The sequence below is a fragment of the Anneissia japonica genome, unplaced genomic scaffold (assembly GCF_011630105.1).
Source record: "Anneissia japonica isolate Jap-2015-1 unplaced genomic scaffold, ASM1163010v1 scaffold287593_len981703_cov172, whole genome shotgun sequence".
Classification (NCBI taxonomy): domain Eukaryota; kingdom Metazoa; phylum Echinodermata; class Crinoidea; order Comatulida; family Comatulidae; genus Anneissia; species Anneissia japonica.
Window position 1 is genome coordinate 475,208 of NW_022726550.1, and position 17,458 is coordinate 492,665.

At 33.9% G+C, this 17,458-nt stretch overlaps 1 protein-coding gene across 1 annotated transcript in view; it reads right to left on the bottom strand.

Moving 5' to 3' along the window:
- The window catches only part of LOC117113249 (choline transporter-like protein 1), a 21,994-nt gene extending 6,222 nt beyond the window's left edge, over window positions 1–15,772 (bottom strand). The window contains exons 1-11 of the mRNA XM_033256544.1: window positions 15,446–15,772; window positions 9,697–9,772; window positions 5,732–5,877; window positions 4,973–5,188; window positions 3,756–3,834; window positions 3,452–3,515; window positions 2,126–2,284; window positions 1,616–1,686; window positions 1,066–1,185; window positions 381–506; window positions 15–175 (exon numbers count right to left, since the gene is read on the bottom strand). Of these exons, the coding sequence (XP_033112435.1) occupies window positions 15–175; window positions 381–506; window positions 1,066–1,185; window positions 1,616–1,686; window positions 2,126–2,284; window positions 3,452–3,515; window positions 3,756–3,834; window positions 4,973–5,188; window positions 5,732–5,877; window positions 9,697–9,738 (1,184 nt within the window). The 5' untranslated portion in view covers window positions 9,739–9,772; window positions 15,446–15,772. The remainder of the gene's footprint in view (window positions 1–14; window positions 176–380; window positions 507–1,065; window positions 1,186–1,615; window positions 1,687–2,125; window positions 2,285–3,451; window positions 3,516–3,755; window positions 3,835–4,972; window positions 5,189–5,731; window positions 5,878–9,696; window positions 9,773–15,445) is intronic.
- Between the last annotated feature and the right edge of the window lie 1,686 nt (window positions 15,773–17,458).

The following is a 17,458-nucleotide window of genomic DNA, read 5'->3' on the forward strand; positions in this document are numbered from 1 at the left end:
CAGATCGTACTTACCGGACAATGCGGCCAACTGAACGGAGGATAGGCCAGCCCAGTGTTGATTTATCTCTTGTGAAGAACCAGATTGAAATCGCACTGGCAATCACAAATTGTTGACAGGCTATGAGGAACTGGGAACCCCAAAACAGTCCGAACAAATGGTACCACCACATATACTATGGAAAAAATAAGAAGGCAATAATACATGCAATAGTAGGAGTTGAAACAGTTGGCGAAGAAGCTCCCTCGAATAAACTTATTCGAGGGAGGCGCTTATTCCAAATTAGGTTATAGACAGGGGGTGTTTATTCGCGGGGGCGACTATTCAAAGCGGGGCGTTTATTCAAAAAACAAATACGGTAATTATAATAATATCATTACCTCAGTAAGTTTTTCCTTTTGATATTCCACTCTTCCGTCGTCCATGGCAACTGGTTCTCCCGATGTTGTTAAATACAGGAATACAACTATCCAGTAAGCTGCAAGAACAGCTAACGCCAAGAATGTCTAAGAGCAATAGATATAAGAAACAACTTATTCATAGGCTTTACAATTAATAAGATTCATTTTTATGTCTGAATATTAGTATAATTGGCACTAAAAACAGAAGAGCCAATCTCATTCTTTTTTTTTATATACATTTATATTATTCACACCTATCATGGTAATATTATTAGGCTTATGCTTTGTATATATTTAAGTTTGTCTGAAATGAATATTATTCGGACTCATAATGTGTAGACCTATTAAATTTGTATCAGGAAAATTAATACTATAATGTATTCTTTGTAAGGATAGAACATGTAACAATGTTGTTAACTATAGTGATGAGAAATAAAGTAGTGTACTTCATAAAATATTTGTTGAAATACAGGAATCCAGAAACACACTGTGCCAAACGGACGTCGGCCGACGCGATTTCATATAAAACGTAACGCGATGAGGTGCCGCGCCCAACGGATCTTTTTTAATGACGATCCGCTCATATTGCCAATAAAATTGAGTATCGTGTCGTCAAGAATGGTTCGACAGATCGGTCGGCGGACGTGAGATACAGTGTTCTTACCCAAAATGGCTGAAGAAGAAGTAACGGTATGGCACCAATCGCCTTTCCTGATTCCTTAAACAGCGCAACCACAAGAGCAATGCGCTTGCGCATAACGAACAGGATTAACAGCAAAATAACCTGAAGGTATCCGAAAATGAATAATCATATTGTTAGTCGACCTAACTAATATACTATTCAAGTTTAAAATTGTTATAATTTCAAACAGAAACAATATAAATACCATATAGACCATCTTTTTTTCATATTTATAATATTTGTTACCTTTTGCTTTTCTTGTTATATTTTCAATGTTTGTATACTTTTGTATCTGCATGTATTTAAATGGTTACACCCCTAATTTCCGTATTTTGGACAATAAAATAATCTTGAATCTTGATTTTATCAAAGCCAAACAGGCCTACATCGCCTGCATCACCTATCAATGAAAGCTATGGATGTTTCAGACTAGTAAAATAAATGTGTGATGTTAAATCATTAATAAGCAAAAGAAAAAAAACTTATTTTGAACGGGATACAACGAATGCATGCACGCACCAAGCACACGTACCGTAACTCCTGAGACGACACTGGCGTAGATAAGCATTGTCTTCACATTCTTCTTATCTGAATCAAGTTGCTCTGATTAAGAAAATTATCAACAAAATCATGTTTTATCACTATTGTGAGTTATATAGTAACATGTTTAGTATACACTCGGCAATGGAAGTATTGAAGGTGGTGTGGAGTGTGAAGAAGGCGATGAGGAATACCTCAACGAAAAAAAAGGTGACCAGAAAATTAACTATAATAATGATCATGTTGATATTAATGCTATGATGATAATGATGAAGATAATGTTGATGATGAGGAGGATGACGACGACTATGATGATGATGGTCACGAAAATTATGTTGGTAATGATGAAGTAGAAAAAGAAGAAGATAATAAAGATGATGATGATGATGACGATGACGACGATGAAGATGATCAGAACAATGATGATGATAATGATGATTTTGATAGGATTATTGATAATAATACTGATTAGATAACGATGCTGTGAACCACAACCACCTACCTTCGACAGGAATCTCATCTAGATCTCTCTTGCGTAAATACCATTGGTACCAGAGATACCCGCTGCCGCCGATACTTCCCATGATAAAAAATACCACCATGAACCAGATCACAACGCCCGCAAAGAATCGCAGAATTACTATCATTACGATCGCAAGACCTTTAATAAAAATTGGCTTAAATAAAATTGAATATTTCTTACGTTATATATAACTATTCAGTATAGGACTATATACATGGTTCCTTCATCATACTGGGTGCTTCTGTTTTTATTTCCTTGCTTATAGCCAATAATACGATAAGAGAGCTCAAGATTTAACGTTTCCAGTGTTGATATGATCTTTCAAGATGTAACCAAAATATTATTACCTCCGCCAAAGAAGTTGGCAGGCGGTTATGTTTTCGCCTGGTTTTTTTTTTAAATTTATCTATATATTTGTCTGTCGGCATATTTGTTGTGGACATTCTACAACCCATATTTTTTATCAGGAATTCATCAAACTTGGCCACAATGTTCCTTAACCTAAGATCTAGTTTGCCGTATAGACGTGTGTGACGTGTGCTAATACGGGCTTGCCGGTAAAGTGTAAACAAACATATGACCAATAATTTTCAAAGTGTTGAGAAAACAGTTTGGTGTAGTAGTTAGAAGAGTGTTTTCCACACTACTAGCCCCAAATTCAAATCCCAAGGAGTCTACTTGTCTTTTTTTCTCATTATTTTTTTTATGGGGAAAATATGAGGGGGAAATTTACCGAGGAGAATTTTAATGTAGGCGAAGGTAAGAGTGCCCTCTAGTTAATAAACTGTAACAATCTTGCTTAGTGAAACAATTTTCATAAGAATGAGAGTGCAATTTATGCATGTTAAGTCTGAAGCTCGACGCACACTGCGTCGGCAAGAGACGCGATTGCACGACACTATCGTACGACAATTCGGATCGTTCTCCGACGATCCTACACTGCTACTGACGGTAAGCATACTAAGGACATGTGTCAGAAATCAACACGATCGCATGAGACTGTGTGCAACGTTTTTACCAACGTTTTTACCAACGATCCGCTCAGCTGCCACTACGGGCAGCTGATTGGAAGCACACTGCGTCCACGCGGTTGCATAACAACCATCGTCAAATGGGGTCGATCGTCTGCTCAGACAACCATTCGGCCAGCGGATTGGTGGCACCGTCATGCGACGGGCGGATGATTTTAAAATTTTCAAAAAGGAGTGTGCCAATATCAACATTACGGATGAATTCTTCAGCCAATACAGTGTATGTAAGTTGATGATGTAATGTCACTGACGCTGTAATGACGTAATTACTCACCGATCGAAATGGCACACAGATAACAAATCTCCTTCCAAGAGGTTTTAATATCTGATAAAGATTTCTGAAGGAACAAAAAAACCACAAATATTTTAGGAAATTTAGAAAATTATGGGACAGGGACTTTCTGCACAATAATTGTAAACAGCATATTTGTTTGTAAACAGCATTATTATCCTTATCTATTTTTAATCCTTATTATTATCATAATCAATTATTAATATCATTATCATTAGTATCATCATTATTATTATCGTTAATTTTATAGAGTATGTAAAAAGAATGACTATTGCTTTTTGGTTACCTTGAACCAATCCACATTCACAATTTTTGACGCAGTTCCAATTATGGCAGAAGGTAAACATCGATAGAGCACTTCATCACTACGGGGAAAATATAGGTATACAGTAAAAGAGATGATGCTACTGTAAAAGAGATGATGCTTTATTAAAATGGATATCAAAAATAAGCCGACAGATGGACCCATGGAAAGCTTGGAGTACGAGGATAAGTGTATTTTTAATGTGAATCACACACCAAGCTTGCTATGAGCAAAGCTGCTCTCACATTATTTGCATGGAGTATGTTCCAAATGCTGATGCAAGAAGAGCAGTAAAACAATTCGCAAGTTTTGGACTTGGAGATCTGAACCTAATGGTGTGACTTGTGGTTGTCAGCTGAAAAGTGGTAGTGGAAAGCTTGGAGTACGAGAATAAGTGTATTTTTAATGTGAATCACACCAAGCTTGCTATGAGCAAAGCTGCTCTCACATTACTTGCATGGAGTATGTTCCAAATGCGGATGCAAGAAGAGCAGTAAAACAATTCGCAAGTTTTGGACTTGGAGATCTGAACTTAATGGTGTGACTTGTGGTTGTCAGCTGAAAAGTACATCGGCTATAGCAATTTCTATGTGACCGGTAACTTTCATTTGCCTATATCTGAGTTTAATATGACATTATTATGCTCATAATATGGGAAAATCACACGGACTTGTCATACACAATTTGATGTAAACTTAATAAGATTAAGAAATCGAACAAAATAATTCAATAGCCGATACTCTTGACATATCCGTGGCGGATCTAGGAATTCAAAATAGAGGAGGCCTGGGGAGGTACTTTCACAGATGGAGGATCTACACCATCTCAGGCCCACCATGGGTGGGGCTGAGGGAAGAAATTTGTGATATGGAACCTCTAGATGGCCGGAAATTGCACTCTGAGACTTCGATTAAATTGAATATAATTTTTTTTATATCTCCATTTTTAAATACGTTTGAACAATTTTGGAGGTGGGGGCGTGCCGACTGCCCCAGCCCCCCCCCCTACTGCATATTCACAACCGTCCATGTTTGCCTTATGCTTTGTCCACACTATCAATTCTTTTGTAAAAAAATATATATATAATGTGCCCATATATGGGCATTATGATGACGTATTATACACCCAAATATGGACATATCACACATAAAATGTTGTATTGAAAGCAAGGAATAAATTAACCAAATCATATGACGAACCTGGGAGAGATTGGTAGGTTGGGACAATCTTCAATGTCACCAAATGTGATATCGGTGAAGTTCTCCACCTCGTAAGAACAATAGGATTGGCCGGCGTCGGCATAAGCCTGCAACTCCGACACAGTTCCAATGGTATCGTTTGGACAGGCTGTTACACACAATTTCTTGCTGTCAGTGGAGCCTGTTAACGCCGTGTCGTCGAAATAAAAAAGATAGCTAAATAGAAAAAAATATTCACACTGGTTTAAAGTCTGCAACCTGAAATATTATCACTGTATAATATGCAATTTAAAAATGAGATTATTAAAAGTGTCACAGTAATAGTAAAAATAACAATAACAATTATAATAATATTTAAAAAAACGATAACAAAGGACATTATCATAAACAACAACAGCATTACGATAATGATAATGATAATAACGATAAACAAGAAACTTAATTAACAATAATAGCAATAACAATTGTAATGGTAATATTGATAATATTTATAAAAATTGGCTTAATAATACTATTAAAATTAATAAAAGATATACAAATGAAATATAATAATAGTAATAACAATAATAATCATAATATAATTATAACAATAATAGTAATAATAATATTAAAATAATAAATTATTATTGATATCAAGCCTGCCTATGTGCAGTAAGGTAAAATTAATAGAAAACAAGTATGCAACAATATTCGGCAACTTTACATATGAATAGAAAAAAAACCAGTATGAATAGCCTAGTATTACATTAATCGATTTACCTTTTGTCCTTCATGTCAATGCCGGAAAGAGGTACACCTGAAATCTTCTCATTATCATTTTGGCCGCATACGTTGCCATAGCTATCGACGCCGAATATAAGACGCTCTGGTTGTCCGTGGATGAATGCAATGAAAGCCACATAACCCTAGGGAAAATTTGAATAAACAATATTTATGTAACCAGTATGTAATCTATATTTTCCTATTTAATCTAATAATTCATAAAGTTGCAATTTATAATAATTTTCATATTCATATTTTTTAATTCGCTTAATCTATATAATAATACTGTCCCACGCAATAATTATATTTACGTCTCTACTCCTTTGTTTTAAACATCTTTCATTTTCTTCTTCACCCTTTCATTTTTAATCTGTTTGTCCCCTCGATTCCTTGTCATTTATGGTGAGTTTTCCACAAAAAAAATATTTTCCTTTTATCAATTGGAATGTTTGTATGTTTAGTGAATAAAAGTGATTTTAAATAATATATTAACATAAACCCAATGTCACATTAAAGGGACGCGCGACTCTTATGCTTAGGTTTAGTAGGCCTATAGTAGACCTAAAAATAATAACAATGAAAATAAAAAGAAATATTTATACTCGTATTCAACAACTTTATGAACGTAAGCCAAATATAGTGAGCAGCTAGCAAAATTAATATGGATCAGCGATTTTAGTAGGAGGTCTTTGAAAGGTCAAATACAATTATTTATGTTTTTATGCTTGGGGTTGTTTAGTGCTTCTTAATGTTGCTGCAAAGTAATTACTAATGTTAGACCTACTGAGCAATTTATTCAAATTATAGATTTGATTTTTTTAGAGTGTGAAAAACGTTGATAACCAACTGTACGCAAGTCCGGGTTGTGTGAAATGGGGAAATGCAATAAGAGACAATATATTGCTGTTTGTTTTTTTAAGAGTGCACTGCGTTCTAAAGTACAACATCGACCATACATGGCTTCTCATACAAATGTTGAACGGTTTATCAAGCGCGCATGTCAAATATTGGCAGCGCACTTTTACCATTCATTTTTCGGCTTTTGAGTTTCATATTTATTGAAGTGTGGTGTATAATTTTGTTATAATAACCCTACTATAAGTTTGAACAGGACCATATAAAGCAGAGGATTAACAACCACCTTAAATGTTTTAATCCTGTATAAATATGTTCGAAATAAAGAAAGAAAGAAAGAAATAGCGTTTGGTAATTGCAAACTTTGCATGGACGAAAAAGCAGCTATCCTTAATGCTAATAAGACAATCCTACTTAATAAAAGGTCAGAACTGGTATCTAAAAATGTAGGCGTACAAAATTTCCACCTGATCGTGGCTAATATGCATAACACCTTTGTATGTAAGAGAGTAGTAGGACTATGTGCTAACAATCAGTCTATCTGAGGATCGTGATAGCGTGAAACGTGCGTTTTGTGTTTTGGGTGGTTTTACTTTTACGAGAAGAATTTAATTTACATTTAAGTAAACAACTGTTTCTTTAAGCTTGTACTTATTAAACCGGCCGCTGCACACATCTTATTATTATGTTTGTTTAACAAACATAATAATAAAATATTGAGTATGAATAATAATAAAAAAAAGATGTATGTGATGATAAACCCACTTGTAATTGCCGTAATAAAGGCGAATGCTCGCTGAAAGGTTCATGTTTGGTGAAGTCGATCGTATATTCGGCCGATGTCCTGGCTAATAATAATGTAGTAAAACGTTATATTGGTATGACTGGGGTTGGGGGGAATTTAGGACAAGGTTTAATAACCACAAGAAATCATTCAATAATAAATCATATGAAAAGGAATCTGAATTGTCTAAATATGTGTGGAAACTTAAAAAATGAGAATACCAAATTTGAAATAGAGTGGAACAAAGTAAAGCGCTCATCCGTAAGACAATCCTACTTAGTAAAAGTCAGAACTGGTATCTAAAAATGTAGGCATACAAAATTTCCACCTGATCGTGCGTTATAGTCTCACATCCATCTATGTCCAGTTAACATATTGTGTTCTTACGGTTTTCAATTTGTAATACAGCACTCTCCCGCATGGGACGTACTTACCTAGTTGAAGTTGTGTATGTTTGGAAGAAAGAACTTTTACGCTTGTATAGAAAATCGTTGAATAATAGAATACTTTTATTCGTTTGTTTTCTAGTAGTATTTAAGAATACTATACTAATTTGATACATTTCTCTGCATGTGATAATACCTATATATAATAACACCATTTCAGGAATATCTAGATAATAATACCATATTATTCGAATAAACGCCCCTCGAATAAAATTCCCCTTTAGAACCTTATTTGGATTAAACAACGCCTCCATCAAATAAATGCCCCCCCACCCCCGCTTCCACAAATGAGAGTAAACAAATAATTTGGAAGCAGCATCATTCTCACCACATTCTAGTATGTTCTACTCTAGTATAATTTCATTTTCTCTTGGAATCAATAAGTCGTTATCAATAACAAAATTTCCGCGGTAGTTATGTGTTTTTAAGGGGCGTTTATATGAGTATGTAGGCCTATAAGTATCCATTGTACACAAAAACAAAATAATTAACGCCTCCCCCGAATAAACTCCCCCTCCTTAAAACCCTTCTTAATAATAAAAGCCCCTGGGCGTTTATACGAATAAATACGGTATTTGTCCAGCTAAACTTAAGGAGACAAAAATTAAATACAGAAAGAAAGTTAACATTCTGAATTTGTGGAGATTAGTTCAGAGAGATTTTTGGTTGTTTGTGGAAGCATCATACCAGTACTACTCTGGCAACTCACCAGGCAAATTGATTGATATATTCAGTCGCTATGATTTCTTTGCTTTTTCAATTGTTTGGCCTAAATCAATCATATTATTATTGTTATATCTCATTATTATTGATACTAATATTATTACTTATAGTTTTATTAACAATAAAACATAGCAGGTTTTAAATGCTGGATATAATAAGCATATAGAAATCAAATTGTTTTTCGGAATTTTTTTTTTTTTTTTTTTGGATGGTTTTACTTTTACGAGACGAATTTACATTAATTTACATTTAAGTAAACAAGTGTTTTCTTTAAGCTTGTATTTATTAAACCGGCCGCTGGAAAAGGTGTAGGCCCTAGTTTTGACATGCTACTGTTACACGGGTAGGACTAAATGTCTAAATCAAACTTTTTTGTATAATAAAAATACAAATCTAATCTTAATTCCAAAACATTTGTTCAGTGTCACTCTCAATAGGCATACCTCGTTTAGAGACTCAGTCATAACTCATGTTTACGACCACCGCTGCAAAGTGGTCTCGGGAAAACAAATTATTATAAGCATTGTGGTTGTTGACGCGTCATCGCGGTTTGTTCATTCCAAGCATTGTGGTTGTTGACGCGTCATCGTGGTTTGTTCTTTCCGCGCATTGCTTACAACACGCGATCGCGATTTTGTATGGCGCATTTGCCTTTGATATAGTCACAGCTCTGATGATACAGTATCAATGACCCGAGTTCCGCCAATTGTCATAAAAAGCCAGACGTTGTTGATTATTATTATTATTATTATTATTATTATTATTATTATTATTATTATTATTATTATTATTATTATTGTTAGCCTATTATTATTATTATTATTAGCATATTATTATTATCATTATTGTTATTATTATTATTAGCATATTATTATTATTAGCATATTATTACTATAATTATTATTATTATTATTATTGCTATTATTATTATTATTATTATTATTATTATTATTATTATTATTATTATTATTATTATTATTATTATTATTATTATTATTATTATTACCAGGGTTAAAACGGAATTGTATGTGTTGGGAATTTTTCAAATAAGTAAATACAAAAGTTTGGATTTCTATTTTTATATTCTTTTGACACATAACATTCAAAATAAAAAAATGTAATACAGTACGCATTAAAGTACACAGACTACTTACCCTGAACGGCCGAACTTTGTTATTCCCTGGGATTAAACTCATCCCACACGTGTAGGGCCTAAATCAAGCCTTGCATCTAAAATAAAATGAATGAGGTTGACTCTTTTATCAACGATAACAATTTTATTTTTATATAAATTCGTATCGTATATATCGTATAAAGTCGTATCAGCAAAACATATATTGGCATGGCTTTCTTTGTGCTCCATCACCTTCTTTCATTTTTATATTATTATTTTATACGTAGGCCTATGTACAACTCACACCCACCAATGTAGCGAAAACCCAATGGCTCAGACAAATAGCAGAGGCCCCAACCCTACCGTTCGGGGCTATTTTCACACACATAATAGATTACTCTTCTTTACCGTTTGCAATTTATATAACGTTACCATAAAGAGAGAGCTTATATCACCAAAACATTAGGTATTACATAAAAAAAATGTCTTTGGAGATATCTGTCATTCAAAATACATAAAAGAAGAGTTTGTTCACATTAATCACCAAGTGCGTGCGTAGGGGGAAGGGGGTGCGGATAGCCCAGGACGGCAAATTAGTTCCGTGGATAAGTGGGTTGGTATCCATGTATATCTGTGGTTTCTTTATCTCAATTTAGTTCCGCATTTTCGCACCCCAGGGTAGCATCTGTAACTTTAGTCTTACCTAGAAACGTCAATATCAAATTCGTATTATGTTAGCATTTGAGGCCTCCTAATCAATTTATATAATTGATTTTTACAAGATAATAACTAATACTAACTTTATTTGAAAACTAAACGTTTGAATCATTGACACACGCCATGCGGTGCGTTCACAATAAAACTATCAAACTACAGACTAAAAAAATGACACAAGTATACAGAAATAAGACAAAGCTTAAAAGATAATTCAATAAAATAAACAGCGCTATTCAAAATCAATTAATCTTAACCTAAGCATTTAAAACCATTCAAATATTATTTGAAATACAAATTAAACGGGAACGGGTAAAATGTGCAAAAGGATTAAAAGTTTGATTAAAAGTCGACTTTTACAATTTCCAGAAACGGTACAATAAAATTGGTAAAATGGTTTGAAAGTGCTTAGAATAAGATTAAAATCATGCACTACCTGTATATTCCTACTCAGATTCTACTTAAAATAAGGTTATGTGATGACCATGCCCTTAAGATAATGCTTTGCAGTAGTTATTCAGAATTTGATTTATCAATTTCCACTTCTGGTTATCAATATACAAATCATTGTTACCCAATGCCATTGAAAGTTTGATTTCAAGATTTCTGAGATAAACAAGTGCCATAGGTATGTTTCTTCAAGATTATTATTCTACAATTCGTGTTCTAACAGGGAAATCCACTACCCTACATCTTATTTCATTCAAAGCCCTGCATATAAACAAGAAATGGCCGATATCCTCCTCTTGCATTTTACAATGTGCATGTGGTGTCATGATCAGGAGACCAATGGTGGGCTCTAGAGCTTAATGAAAGGGTATTGATCTGGTTTTGAATTACGTGCAAACTTCTTAGAAATCAAGTTTGTCCACTAGTCCTGATTAGGTCTAAAAAAACATCGTTTGTCAATTTACGAGTATTTTGTTTCTGTCTAACCTGTTGACTTTTTTAACGTTTTACTGAAAATTTAGACGCAAAAATAACAAATTACATATATTTGAGGTCAACGTATAGCTTTCACACCATATTTATAAAGCTTATAAACGTGAAAAATGGAAATTTATTACAGTTCATTTAATTATAGTAGGGCTAAAACTTACGTCCTTATTCGTGGCTGGTTGGTATCGCCATCGCCAAACCAATTTCAAATTTATTTTCACCAAACTTCCTAGCGCGCGTATTTATTCTATTACGCAAATCCATACGCATACACGTATATGACGGGATTTTACGAATTATACCGTACGATGTATAAGCGACTTTTCAATATTCGATTTTGTTCTTTAATCTCTCATGGGCTATTTTAAAGAGAGTGAAATCATTTATAATTATGATCTGTTTTTAGTTCGGACGTTGATGACACTAGCGCAAGCCACGCTACGCCGCCGCCTAGCGTGAGGTGCTTGTGTTGTACACGTCGACGACGCGCTACTACGTTACCGCTACGCAACCTAGTAGGCGCATGAGTGTGTTTAATTGCGTCAACACCTCTATCAATATGCTAAAATAACCAGGCCAAAATAGCAACTTAAAAAAATGGAAAATAAAGTGTACAATCGGTAAGTTTTTAACGCATTAATCCTAAAGCTGGCCCGGACAAGGGCATCGATATTCTGCAAGGCCTAGTAGCAAATTTCTTTAGAAATAGTCTTGAAGATCACATCAATAATAAATCGATATCTCTTGAAATCAGCAAAACAATTTCTAAACCACTGCGTTGGCAATGGTGGCTTATTTATAATCTCACGTCCAATGCAAAAATATAATCAGATATACAGTATTATTGTTATCGTTAAATTTGGGTAACGAATTGAGACGCCAATTGTTGGATAAGAACTTAAAATACTATTCTTAGTCAAATTAAGGCCGTGCATAATATGGAACGGCCATATTCGTATATTTTATTCATTTATTTATTCTATTTTTAATCTTACCCAACAGAGGGTAACCTGCCTCTTACAGAATTGATTATAATATACGGCTCCTATCAGGTTCTCATAATAATGCGTCATGTAGGCCTAGCCATTACCAAGCTAAGATTGCGAGATTCAGGTCTGTCCCAGCTCAAATTCTATCTTTTCTCATTATTTTAAAAACATTTATTTAACATTTATCATTATTATTATTATTTTAATTATTCTTCTTTCATTTGGGTTTTGTTCAGCGCAAAGACGATAGGCCTACCGTAGTGTGCTTTATAAATGCCGATTTTACCCCATGTCGACCTTTTCTATACATTCAGTCACAGACCATCAGTCCATTGGTTAAATGTTAAATTGTCTTGCTTTATGTACTTTTTTAAATTTGTTTTATTATATATCAAGTGAAGAAATAAATAAAATGAAAATATGTACCTATTATACAAGTATGCTCAATAAACAAGGAAACAATAAACCATGGATTGGTACACGTACTTACCGGAACTAGAAACACTTTCCGTTCAAGTCAGCAATAGTATCCAAATACGCGAATACTTATACATTTTACAAGAGAAGCATTTCAGGAAGAAATCGAAATCATTTATTCCAAATGGTAACTATTTTCTTCGTTTCCAGAGAAACGTACGCTAATGTTGAATTTAATCCGTTTTCAAAACAACATTATACACCAAATTAGTTTGCTATGTTGTCAAAAGCATTGTACAGTATTTCTGAAGTGAAGGTGTCTTTAATCAGCCGTCTATAAAAATAATCGACATTTCATTTCAGTGCGTTGCTATGCACACTAGGTTATTCCATAACGTTGTCAGGTAAAAAATAGATGTGTCAATAATAACCAATATTTAAATTTTATTATTACTATTATATTGTCAATTAACAACTGTACGTTTGCATAAATATTAATAGCACACCACCGACATATCCAATGAGAAAAAAAACCAACAAATCTTATTTGTACACAATTGCAGTAAGTGTGACTATACTGTATAATACATACAGTATAGTAAGATATGCCTACTGCTGTACAATAATGATGTTTTATGTTTGAAAAGTGTGTAAAGTATAACGTGAGCTTGAAAAAATAAGAACGAACACTGAGCCTGGGCAATAAGAACCTCAATTCACAATTTATTGTCAACTAAAAACTAGGTCTTATGTAACTAAATTAATACTTCGGTGTCTCCTCTTCACCCCACCCCACTAAAAACGTTTATTCAAAAATTCACATACCCACTACAGTATTTGGAATTGTGAAATGAGTTGCTTTCGCCTTTTTTGAACTTTGAGCAACCCGACGACTTCAAATCCATATCGAGGCTTCTTATACAGGAAATGAGTTGGTGCCCGTTTCCATCGTATGTCCTACTTTGTTTTGATTCATTCAAATATCTACTCTGGCAGGAAATTGAATCACGTGTAAAAACTTAGGAAGGCCGTCTTTGATTCGGAATGACGAATACCCGAGGAAGTGCAGACATATTCGAATAAGTCAACACCTCCTGAATTATCTATTTGTTTGTGTGGTTTTGTGTAGAATAATATTATTATTATTAGGGCCTTTATAATTATATATACAGTATATATAAGATGTGTATAAGAGACAGAGCGTGTATAAGAGACAGTATATATGCAATGGAAATGGAAATGAAAATAAAAATAATAATATAATAATAATAATATAATAATAATATTATAATAATATTATATATATGCAATAAAAATAAAAATAATAATATAATAATAATGTAATAATATAATATAATATAATTATGAAGACTATTAAAACTAACAGGCCTAACAATAATACAGATCAATAAAATAATGATAAGCCTAATAATGCATAAAATCCGAGTAGCAAATAGAAATACAGTATAGAAATATTATTATTATTAGTAATTTATATTATTATTTTCGGTGCCGTTGGATAGTTAAATAAAAGAACATAATAATGTGCATTATAATTTCGTAATGGACAAATAAATTTGATTTGTCGTGCCTGGAACAATTAGTTAGCGAGCGTTACCTTCGTAGACATGAATCGTCTGCTTTTGATGACAAAACATCCTCTATTTCCTGATTAAAATATCCTTTCTCCAATATTAATATAGCACAGTTACCGTACTTAATCATGTCTGAATAAAGAACGATGACCGAGGTTGTTACACAGCGATATAGAAAACGGTAGTTTGTTTATTTGATTGTAGGATTTCCAAGCAAAAACATAATTAGGAAATTACTAATATTAGCCATTTAGACGGATTGACGTTAATTGTGTTTGCAATGTAACTAGATTTTTATACTTACTCTTTACGGAAGCAACACCAGGCCTGATACGACCGTGAACTATGTGACATGAGTTCGTTGCTATGAAAACGGATGTTTATGTATAGACCCATGCAATGAGTAATATTAATGGCCGTACGTGAATCCAATTGTTGAAACTGGTTTCATCTCAAAGCTATAGATAACTCTACAATATTCATATGTTCCCTAGGAACACACATGTTATGAATAACATAAAAACTAGGTGTGATCCTTCTATGCCTATAGGCCTAGAGAAAACCTACACGGTAGTAAATACCGAAACAAACTAGAATACTACTTCTGCCTCTCAAATCTCAAAGGACTAAAACATAATGTGACAGCCTGAACATGGGGGTATAAGTCACACCGTGTGCGGTAGCCAATATCCGCCTTAATCTTTCATGCTAAAAATTGATTCTATGCAACCGCCTATTATTTGTTTTGACTATGTTTGCAGCATTTTAAACGGGATATTTCGTGCACCCATCATTCCGATGCATCAAAACGACAAGTAACGCCTTTCTTTATAATATAAAGAAAGTATTGTATATATTATATACAATACTCAGACTGAGCAAAAGTATATAAATATGTTAATGCAGGGGGAAAAAACATTTAAAGCATATAAACAGAGAAAAGAAAACTTCGGAGATATAATTAGACGATATATATTATTTAACAATTTACCGCGAAGTTTCCCGGCCCCTTTACAGAACTCATAAATACTCAGTAAATAATTCTGAACAGATTATATAAGTGTCGTTGTATGCACTGACACACGGCTACGTGGGGGCATTTACAATGGCATACAAGATAAAATTAACAACTTACCTCAAAAAGAAATTTTAGAGTTCTTAGGAGGTCGGCTACCCACCAGAACCAAAGAAAGCACTAAAATACGATGTGTCAATCTGCTTAAAAGCCTAGGTAAGTGAGTAAACACAAGGCAGCCGTGGCTGAAGTTGACTCCGAATGTGTTTAAGACACGTTTTTTTCTGTCTCAGTAACGCATTCACTCCAGGGGGTCAGAACATTCCTTGAAGCCGGATGACTACATGGTCACTAATTGGAACAAGATAGAAAACTTGAGACTATTTTTGATGGTTGATCAACTCTCATTCTAAGGAAATGATTGTCTCACTGTACAATGAGCTTCTGTTTTCATTCGTTATGCTGCGCAGTAGACAGTGCGCATTCGCCTCGATTATAGTCAATTTCCCTAAAGTGGTTTATAAATTTAGTCTGTAGGCCACATAATACATATCATTTCACTCAATTACGCCCGTTCATGCATAGCCTAGAGTACATCAGGACACTTATTCACTATCTGTCGCAGGCTACGACGACAAAAATATTAGGTCTTCGATGTTTTGCCTAAAATTGAATCATCTTCAATGTGGCGTACGTGTCAAAAATGATTGTTGCATTACTATAAATATATAGTATATTATTATCAATATCAATATTATACTTTTCGATTATTTATACATAACATTGGCAAACAACAAAATTGTACCAGTCTCGTGCTACTGTGCTTAATTGTGTTAAATTCTTTGTGATTTTTGTTATTTCTTGTTTTGTCAATGGTATGTAGTTATTCCAGTTTTGGAGTCGTGTCTGCGTGCGTCGGCGCAAATCTCCAATTTCGGAGATTTTGCATTAAAAAAAAAAGCAAAACTTTTAATCAACCCTCCAATTTTTGGATTCTTGTGTACTATAGGTGAAAACTGAAAAATCGGAGTTTTTTTAGCCCAGCGCAAACACTCCCATTTCGGAGGGTTTGCGTCCTAAACTAATTAATTTATAACAACCTCTTTATAGAGAGAAGAGAGAGAGAGATAGTGGGGGGGGGGGTGTAACTCAAAAGCTCCAATAATGATGATGAGATAATGGGGATAATCAAGTTAATCAAGAAATATTTTTACAAAAATAAATTCGCCACAACATATTTAAACTAGGGCCTATATATTTGTGTTTTTTTATAAAGTTATACACACTTTCTTTACAGCACAAATATAGCTAATATGTATTAAAGTGATATTAAGATTAAATCAGACCTCTACCTCTATGTAGCAGCCATTAGTAAAATATGAAAGGAAATGAATATCGAGATAGAGGGGTCCATAGCGATGTAGGGAGGGTTGGAACGGAATTATTGATATACTAGCATCTTGGCGGATTAATTGTTACCAGTCAAGTAGTTAAAGTCAGGCTTCAGAGGGCAAAAAAACAATAATATGTTGCACAACTGAATTTTTAAGACACAAAAAGCATTTGACGAAAATATCAAGAACGATTAATAAGGTACAAATTTTTGAATATTTAAAAACAGGTGAAAAATGGGTGGTCCCCTTTTCCCCAGTTTTTAAAAATTCAAAAATCTGTATCTATTAACCGTTCCCGAGTTTTTCGTCAAATAGGCTATTTTGTGTCTAAAAAAAATCAGTTTTACAATATATCACAATTTTTGTTTCCTCCGGAGCAGTTATTTCAGTCGTTGCCAGTCGTCAATAAATTCGGTCTGATCAGTGTTGAGACTCATTTGTAAGGGATAACTGCTTGTGTACCATGAACTGGTAGTAAGAGATGTCTTCATGAAATAGTGCACATAATAACTATCAGTGGCAGGTTGAATGTTTGGTGGGGGCAGCCGGCACGGGTTTCCTTCACCCATACAGTTTTCAATATTATTTTTTTAATGGAAAAAAAAGGAAAATTGTATTCAAACTGAAGTCTGAGAATGCCATTTCCGGCCTCCTGAGGTGCCATATATGTTCTTACCTCAGCACCACCATGGCTACCCCGGTCTGTGAAGATCCTTCTCTGGGCCACCTATATTTCGAA